This window comes from Gossypium arboreum, chromosome 11 (assembly GCF_025698485.1).
Source record: "Gossypium arboreum isolate Shixiya-1 chromosome 11, ASM2569848v2, whole genome shotgun sequence".
Lineage (NCBI taxonomy): Eukaryota > Viridiplantae > Streptophyta > Magnoliopsida > Malvales > Malvaceae > Gossypium > Gossypium arboreum.
In genome coordinates this window covers 110,480,708-110,490,938 of record NC_069080.1, presented here as the reverse complement: position 1 = coordinate 110,490,938, position 10,231 = coordinate 110,480,708, and the positions used below count along the sequence as shown (strand labels likewise).

Genomic DNA, 10,231 nt, shown 5'->3' with positions numbered 1-10,231 from the left:
TTAGCCACCCATTCTAAGTACTTAACCTCTTGTAGGAATCCAGCATCAAACTGCTTTTTGACTTCGTCTTTTATTTTTAGCATAATGTCAGGCCTCATCCTTCGCAATTTTTGTTGGACTGGCTTGCAATCCTGTCTTATGGGAAGATGATGTACCACGATATCAGTATTCAACCCCAGCATATCCTGATATGACCATACAAAGATATCTTTGAATACACGTAGCAGCTCAACAAGACCTTGTCTCGTTTCCTTAGCAATGTATGTCCCAATTTTCACCTCTTTTCCTTTCTCCAAGGCTACATTCTCTATTGCCTCTTTCTCATAGGGTAGGATTTGTTTCTCCTCTTGTTTCACCATTCTCAACAGATTTGGAGACACATCACAATCCCTTTCATCTTTAAAATCTTAAGGTTCTTCTAAACACATGTCTTGCTCAAAAGAGAATTCAGGATTTGTAGTATCAATGCTCATGTCATTGATATCTAGGGAACTGCGGGGTATGAAATAATGTACAAAGAATGAATGAATTTAAGAATGTTTATTTATGTGTTATGAATGAAATGAAAAAAAAATTTGAAAGGATTTAAAAAGGTCAAAAGAATATTCACTCGAATTGATAACAAAAGTTGTGTTTTATTGAAACGCAAATATCCGAACATGAGCTTATTTTACAAATGAAATCTTATTACTCCTAGACTTGTAGAGCAACAAGAGTGTTCTGAAAATTACTCTGAAAAATCTTTAAAAACTATAGGAAGTTCTTCTACAGTCCAAATGTTTAAAGAGCTTCTCGGTTTGTAAGAGTGAATACCCTCAAGGTTTCTTCGTTCAGACTCTTCATTATGTACAGCATTGATGTAATGACTTCCTTTTCCGAGCAACCCTCTCTTAAGGTAAATTATCCCTCCTGATATAAAGGTTTGGGATATATGAGGGAACGTCATTGATTCCCACTCTACTTCTCTTCCACTTAAACGTGCCCTTCTTATTTATTGACGCTTCTTTATTTCCTTCCTCCTCTGCCTGTGATCTGGCCTGAAACCCAAGCCAAAATGATCTCTCTTCCCCTTTAGTTCTAGAACTTGAATCCCTCCTTGGAGACATCTTCCCAATCCTTTTCCTAGCAAGGCTCCTTTCCCCATTGTCATCTGCAAACCCATTCTTGTGGTTCTGGATATCTTAGGCACCGACACCTCATTCCCCTTTAAAATAAATGTTGCATTAATGAATACTAAGGAGTGAAAAGAACACTCAACGGCCTCCTCGTTCACTTCTACATAGGGTGCGTTACTGGTAACTGCTGCTATGATGTCTTCTTCCGTATTTATGGTGACCAGCCGTCTGTTTGTTACTAACTTCAATTTCTGGTGCAAAGATGAGCGCACCGCTCCTGCTGAATGTATCCAAGGCCTTCCCAACAAGCAATTATAAGAGGGCTTATGTCCATCACTAGAAAATCTACCTCATACGTGTTTGGCCCGATCATCAAAAGGATATCAATTCTTCCCATGACCTTTCTCTCCGTGCCATGAAATGCTCTCACTACATTATGGCATGTTTTCATGTGAGAACTGTCTATGGGCAATCTATTCAATGTGGACAATGGCAGGACATTTAAGGCTGACCTATTATCAATAGGCACACTCGGCAATGTATATCCTTTGCAGCGAGTGGTGATGTGCAAAGCTTTAGCTGATCCCATGCCACCAGGTGGGATTTCATCATCATTGAAATAAATGAAGTTGTTAGCGCTTATGTTACTAACCAATCGATCCAACTTGTTGACGGATATATCATTAATAACGTAAGTCTCGTTGAGCACATTCATTAATGCCTCACGATGAACCTCTGAACTCAGAAGCAAAGCCAACACTGATATGTGAGCTGGTTGTTTGCACAATTGTTCAACCATGTTGTACTCATTGTGTTTCAGGAATTTTAGAAACTCTCTAGCCTCTTCTTCTTTCACTGGCTCATTAACAAGTACCTTAGCCCCATTCTCCTTCTCAATATCAAAGGCTTTCACTTTCGTGGGCTCAACTCTGATGCCTCCTGCATCATAACGCTTCCTACTACGTGTGTAGGAACCTTCAACTTGAGCCTCCTTAGAAGTACTAGCTATATCTTCTCTCTCCGGTATTGTCACATTGTAGTCATAATTCCAGGGTACCCTCTTGTTATCCTTATAAGGAAAGGAAGAGGGTTTGTGATAAATAACTTTCGGCGCTGTTTGTGTCTCAACTTCATTATTCCTTGGTAGAGAAATAATGATCCTTGGTCGGTTGATTCTTTGATTCTTTAGTTCACCTTCTAATGCGCATACGTGTCCCCCATATGAGCCAGCTTCATAAAATTCCAGCTCCTTATTATCCATGAGGCTTTGTACCAAAGCCTTAAACTTGTCACATTCCTGGATCTCGTGTCTCTCTTCTGCATAGAACTCGTAGTAGTCCTTTGCTCTTTTATTTCCTTCTTCAGAGATTATTATCTCTCTTTTCATCATTTCTTCCCAGATTACTTTCATCAGCATTCTTGCCTCGGCCATGTCCTCTTTAATCCTTCTCATACTAGTTTCCCCAATTGTGTTTACCCCATGATCACCATGGTTTGGCAACGGGTTCTCTGTACTAGGGGTGTCGTCAAATTTTACGACCCCCATCTTGATAAGTCTTTCCACTACTTTTTTAAAGCCAGTTCAATTTTTGATCGAATGCCCCGATATCCCTACATGGTATTCACATTTGGCGTTTGCATCGTACCATTTAGGATATGGAGGTTGCAGTGGTTTCAAATGAAAAGGAGCTATTGCATGCGCATCAAATAAACTTTGATAAAGCTCCTGGTACATCACTGGGATAGGCTTGAATGAAACTTTGTTAGAGTTTTGTCTCGTACCAGATCCCTGCTTTTGGGAACCCTGTTCCCCAACTGTAGTTGCTCTAGGCTGACTAACCGTAATCGCTTTTGAGATATAACTACTCGTATTGTTTACCTCATTATCTTTCCTTCTTAGGGCCGATCTTTTAGCAGTTTCCACCTCTACCTTACCACCCCTTATGGCGTTCTCAATCATTTCCCCTGCCATAACTATATCAGCAAAGCTCTTGGTGGTACTTCCAATCATATGAGTAATGAATGGGGCCTTCAAGGTGTTAATGAACATGGTAGTTTCTTTCTCCAAGAGCGGTGGTTGATTCTTTCTCCAAGAGCAGTGGTTGATTCTTTCTCCAAGAGCGGTGGTTGAACTTGCATGGCAACCTCCCTCCACCTCTGTGCATATTGCCTAAAGCTCTCATTAAGCTTCTTTTCCATGTTCTGCAGAGTGATTTTATCAGGAGTCATGTCAGTCACATGATTATATTGCTGCATGAAGGCTTGCGCTAACTCTCTCCAAGAACCGATCCTAGCGTGGCTCAATTGATTGTACCACCTAATCGCTGCCCCAACCAAACTATCTTGGAAATAATGGATCAATAGTTGATCATTGTTTACATAGTTGGTCATCCTCCTACAGAACATGGTGATATGGGCCTCGAGGCAAGTAGTCCCATTGTACTTCTCAAATCCCGGCATCTTAAACTTATGAGGAAGCACCAAATCTGGGACCAAACTCAAGTCCTTGGCATCAATTCCCTGATGATTATCAGCGTTTTCCAATGCCTTAAATTTCTTCTCTAACCATCTGCAACGTTCTTCTAATTGCCTTGATGATTCGAGTCTCATCTCTTCCCTCTCAGCTACATCTAAATCAGGGATGACTGGATTGGTAGGGTTATCTCCCGGGTTAGATCCCGAGCCAATTTGGAAGTTCATGGGTGTTCCAGCATTGACTTGCCCATGTTGAGGCCTTATTGTGATGGACGACCTTTAGGGATATGCCTCAGGTTGAGTTTGCACATGGGGTGGGGTAAAACCCGGAGGATGATCCTCATTATCCTCTTCAGTGATAGTCATAGGGGCCTTTCCTTTATCCGTTGCCCCTTTCAGCAGCTGAGCCATTTCAGCCATCATATTCCTTTGGGCCTCCAACATTTGATCCTTCATCTCCGGTTGGATTTTTGCCAATTGTTCCTGCAATTGCTCTTGCATTTCTCTTTGGATCTGCTCAAGTCTTTGATCCATATTCTTTATCTTAGTGCGTGTACTGTAAGGATGTGTTGCTTCTAGGTTTTCTCTTCCTCTTACTCTCTCTCTTTCTCTCTAGTAATTTTCACTAATTAAGGTCTTTTTATAAATTTGAATGCATATGATGCGATGAGATGCAAATGCATGAATGCAAAAAGATATCTATTCTGATTCAGTTTCTTTTAGAAAACGTTATTTAAGAAACAAAAATCTTTACACAAAACGGATTACAAATACGCTTTTGCCCTCAGGCCTAGAGTTTTAACCTTATCCAATAACAAAGCTAACTCTCTACCTCTATCTGACACTGACTCATACTTTGCACTCAATACATTAGCTTGAGCCACCAGGTCTTGTAAATGATCAACAACCTCTCGAATCTGGACTATGGCTTCTCCTATGAGGTAGTCCCTATCTCTGACTTGATCTTGAAAATGGTGAAGCTCTCGCTTCCAATGTCCTTCTCTTTCCTCAAGCTGCTCAATCTAGAGTTTACAGTCTGCAATACTGCTTCTGACCCTTCAATCTTGTGCTTCATTTCCTCGATCTTGTTCAGACTTGTCTTTAACTCGACCGCAAAGTTACGACTTCGGTGAAAATGAAGGGACCATCCGAGTTCAGTCACTTTAGATTTTAATCCTTGATTCTCCTTCTGACTTTCTGCCAAGCTTCTCTCTAGGGCCTGATTTTGTGCCTACATTTCTTGAAACTTCTTCTCCCAATGTTCGGCTTTGGCTCTTTCTTCTTGAACCTCTTGTTGCCACTGCCCTGAAGACTTCTCCAATCTAGCTCTTTTCAATTGATAGTTGTATCCTCTTGTATTGCATCTTCAAGTCATCTCGGTCTTCCTCAATTTTCCTCTTTTCTTTCCTCACTTTCTCGACCTCAATTTTCTGAATGTCGACGTCTAAGCTTAGATACATCTTCTCTTCCTCCAGCTTCTCTATCTTTGTCCCGAGCTCCAAACTTTTTCTTTCGAACTCTTGCTTTATGACTTCTAACTCTGATGGAACCACTCATAAATTCTCCTCGATTGATCGAGCAGCCCCCAAACTCGGCCTAGGGATGTAATCATTGATCCTCTTGCTAAACCACCCTTTGTACTCAAGGGTTATCGTCGGACCTTTAGTTCGAATCTTCACACAGCAAATCTTTTTCCAAGCCTCGGAAATCTCTCGCATCTTCTTCTTATAATGATCCCCCTTATATGAGAAATCACTCTGAGCTAACCCTTGGTTGCCGGTATAAACTGCCCTGCTTTGTATTGCCTTAGGACGAGTAATGGTGCATAACCAACAACTCCCCAAATTCCAGGAAGAGGTACCCAATCAAAGCTTTTGCAACGATAAAAGACTTCATTAGGAGCCATCCAAGGGGTTTTCCACATAACATCTTCCTCTCGGAGATTCTGAAGTATTTCCATCCACCTTTCCTCTATAATGTCGTCCCTCCTCGGCGTAGCTGCTGCTTCTTTTAAGGGAGAATAATCCTTAAAGAATACTCGGCAAGGAACCTTATCAACCTTCCAAAAGTGACTGTTGAACCATACTAACAACAACTGTGCGCATCCAATAAATCTACATTCACCGACTCTTCGACATGCACTCAAGGATCTGAACATCTCAGTTAGGATTGCAGGCACAAGTGTGTTCTGTTTACCAAGTCAATCAAATAAATTCGCAACTGCCTCATCTATGTGCCCCATAGCTTTGGGGAAAATCACCAAACCCTAAATACTTAAGGCCAAGACATCAACGCTCTTCTTCACATCTGGGTGTGCCAATATCAGATCCCTCAAACTTGCCCATAGAATGCATTTACCATCACCCTTTTGTTGGATTCGAGCTGCGGCCCACTGTTCACTCATTCCTGTGATCATCATTAATTTCTTCACAAAAGTTGGGAGATTAGCAGCCCTAACATAAGCTTTGTTACCTTGAATTCTTGGACAGCGAAGCAAGGTCGTATACTCCTCCAAAGTAGGTACTAAGTCTACCTCTCCAAATGTAAAACAACTATAAGCAGGGTTCCAAAACTGTACCATAGCTCGAAACAGATGCTTATCCACCTTGATGTCTAGCAAATAGGGAAGATCTCCATAATTCTAGTAGAACAGCTGCTTAGCTTCGTCATCCCATTGGGCCCAAATGTCCTTCAACTCCTGAAACTCATTATGTGTCGAGCTGATACGAGTGAAGTCCCATAACTTTGACGTATACCCTTCGGTGACACTATCTCCTTTCTCTAACTGGGTTTTCTCTGACCACGCACAGACAGAAGCGTTGTCCTCTACTTTATCAAGATATTCGTTCCTCATTACAAAACTTTCTAATCTAGAAATCGAACCGTGAATCGACACCTTTAAATGTTGAATAACAAAATAAAATAGGTCAGTGTCATATATAAAAGGTATAATAAACAAGTACTTATAAGGGTAGCTTACTAAAGGCTATCACTGTACTACCTAGAGTAAGCACTTAAAGCTCACTATATGTGTTTCAGTTCTAAAGTGAGGGTACCTGAACCAGTAGATTCCTCGATCCTCACCCATTATAGGCTCATATGGACCAAGTTCGGTTCAGCGGGACACATTTCCCTATGGCCATGTGGACATGAAAATCTCACGAAGACATAGGTACGGATGTATCCCGGAAGCAATCCACTATCCCATGCGGAGGTGAAAACCTCACGGAAGCGTAGCTTCTTACTCCCACTTAAGGGTGCAACCACAGTGATCATGCAAATGCAATGTGGGCGAAAACAAAATAACAAACATATGCAGCAAACACATGTAAAAAGATCTATATTTTTTAAAATTTTTCCAAACTTTCGACATTAAGACAAAAAAAAATCAATTTCTTGGCTTGACTCTCTTATTTATCCCCAGCGGAGTCGCCAAGCTGTCAAAAACATTTTTAAAGGGAGATTTTGAAAATGGGAGTTGCCACTAACCTTTTTAGGTGTGATTGGATCACCTTATAAAACATTTTGGTCTAGGAAAATGTGAGAAAATAGGTTCGGGAGTCAGTTACGTGCGAGGAAGGATTAGCACCCTCGCAATGCCCAAAATTGGTACCAAATTGAATATTTTTCTGTCTTAATTTCAAAAGTTTGAAAGAATTTAAAAATAGGACCCCTTTTTAAAATTGGAATAATTTGAGTTGAAAATCAAGATTCCTTCGCTCCAAAAAGTACAAACATCACATCCAGCATGATTGGACACTATATTCTTAAACTTTCGTAACTGAAATCATCTCGTGATTTACAAAATCTATTTAGAAGGATACTTTAGACATTTAGTCAAACGGGAAATCGCAACCCAACATGTTAGGGCACTACTTCCCGAATTCCTAAATACAAAAAAAACATTGCCTCATTTTTAAAATTCTTTTGGATTAAATGAAATAAATTTTTTTTAAAACAATGATGCATTTAACATATTACAAGATATCAATACTAAATAATATAAAATACATGATACATACTTTAACATTTCATGCAAATATAATATAGAAAATGATAAATAACGACATAAATTACATAATATACATTAACATTTCATGCAGATATAATCATAAATAACATAAATATACATACATTAACATTTCATGCAAAATACAACATAGAAAACAATGAATATAACAATATAAATTACATAATATATATACAATAATATTTCATGCAAATATAACTTAAAATATCAACATAGATAATCAATTTTATGCAAATATATAAAAACAATAAATAACATAAAAATAATAAATAATTTATGAGATAAAATTAACATACTAAAACAATACTAAATAAATACAAAAATGATACAAAAATAAATAAACAAATTATGAACATATAAAAATAAGTCAAAAAAATAAAGATAAAAACTAAATACGATTAAAAATAAATGAGATATTAAAAAAATATTTAAAACAATATATAAATAATAAAGGAGAATTTTTTAAAAAAATGGTTAATATATATAAAAATATACTATATGATATAATAACTTAATATATATTTATAAAAATAATAATATGTTAAATAGGAACAAGATTTTATAGTAAATTTTAGAATATTACATACTAAATATTAATGATAAATGTATTATTTAATAATAATTTACAAGTTTTTAAAATTATACATAATAATAAATAATATATAATAAAATAATATAATATAATATATAATAAAATAAAAATAATATAATGAATAATATATATAATAAAATGATATAATATATTATAAAATATAAATAAAATATATAATAAAATATAAATAATATAATAAATAATACATAAATAAAAATAATATATATAATAATTTTTACATATATAAATAATGTTTATAGTAAAATAAATAATATATAAAATATTTAAAATAAATAAATTATATATAAAAATTTAAAAGGATTAAAATTAAATAAAAATAAAACTCTAGGGTTAATTTTAAAATAATAAAATATTTGGACCTAATTGAAACACGCGTTAAAATAAGGGACTCACTGGGCAATTAGCCTTAATCCCAAAAACGACGTCGTTCCCAAAATAAGTTTTATAATGGCCATTAGGACTAAATTGAAACAAAAATAAAAGGTTAGGGCCAAATTATAATAAAAATAAAATGAAATTATAAATATTAAAAATGCGGAAGGATCAATTGGGCAATTAGCCCTTTAAACAAAAACACGCGAGGATATCACGGTGGTGAGTGCGCTGGTGTTGATTCGTGCGCCGATTACGGTGCGATATGGAGCTGGAGTCACGGCACCGATGGAAGCGTCGATGAAGGGTCACTGGAACGGCGCAAGACGAAGGGGCGTGACGATTGGAGTGCTTGCGGCACGAAGCTTCTGTAAACCCTAGGGTTTCCTAACCTGCTAACTGATTTGGGCCTTTTCGGCCCCGTGTATCTTTGGGTTGAGGGTGTAATGGGCTGCTGGGTAGTTTAGGCTGTCGGATTAACAGTGGGCTTTGTAAATGGACTGAACATTTAATTATTTTGGTTTTTTTTTGTGTATTTTGGTTTATTGTTTTTATTGGGCCTGGGCAAATTTGGGCTATTACAAGTTGCTTGTTAAAATCCTTGTAGACACTCAATTTTGCCCGGGCCCAGAAATAAGTCCAAAAATAATAAACCCCCCCCAAAAAAAAATCGAAGTCCAAGCTCATCCAGAATTACAAATATAATTTGGCCCGATCGGAATGGCCCATTACTTGAAAAGATTTAAGGCCCATCTACAAGTTTGACTCATTTGGAAATATAATCTTCAATGATATGCAATCTTAGATGTGATATGGAATCTTAGATATGATACAATCTTAGATATGATTGCAATCTTAGATATGATACAATCTTATATATGATTGCAACTTAGATATGATACAATCTTAGATATGATTGCAATCTTAGATATGATATACAATCTTAGAAGATATGATTTTGTAATCTTGGAGATTTAATTTGTAAATATCATTTAATCTTAACTGTTGATGTAATTGATCTGTACCGTTAGATTTGGGGAGGCTCAACTATAAATAGAGGCCTCTCCCCTCATTGTAAAACAACTTGACTTCACTTGAGTTTTGGGAAGCAATAAGAATTCTTGAGAGCATTCACTCAAATTTCTCTCCCTCTTGCGTTCTTATTTTCTACGGTTTGTTCTTATTTATTCTTTGTTCATCTCCGTTTTCAACCTTTTTATTTAATCCTTATCTCCTTAATTTTTTTTAATTCTCTTTTATATTTTATTTTTAATAATTTTAGTATTTATATCAATTTATTTTTTATTAAATTTTATATTATTCATTGTTTTAAAAATATATTTCATTTAATTGAAAAAGTTTTTTCTTAAATAAGGCAATGTTTGGTGTTTAAAAATTTAGAAAATAGTTCCCTAACATGCTGGGTTGCGATTTTTTTTCGTTTAACTAAATAACCAAATATCCTTTTAATAAATTTTCAAAATCATGAGATAATTTTAGTTACGAGGATTTAAAACATCGTGTCCTAACATGCTGGATGTGATGTTTGTATACTTTCGGAACAAAGGAAATTCAAGTTTCAACTTTAAATTGTTCAAGTTTTGAAATCTTTTCAAATTTTCTGAC

At 36.4% G+C, this 10,231-nt stretch overlaps 1 protein-coding gene across 1 annotated transcript; it reads right to left on the bottom strand.

The window, feature by feature from the left end:
* Positions 1–1,359: 1,359 nt before the first annotated feature.
* LOC108466126 (uncharacterized) lies at positions 1,360–2,661 on the bottom strand. Its single transcript, XM_017766487.1, has one exon. It carries the CDS (start codon positions 2,659–2,661, stop codon positions 1,360–1,362), a length of 1,302 nt encoding a protein of 433 aa, XP_017621976.1.
* Between the last annotated feature and the right edge of the window lie 7,570 nt (positions 2,662–10,231).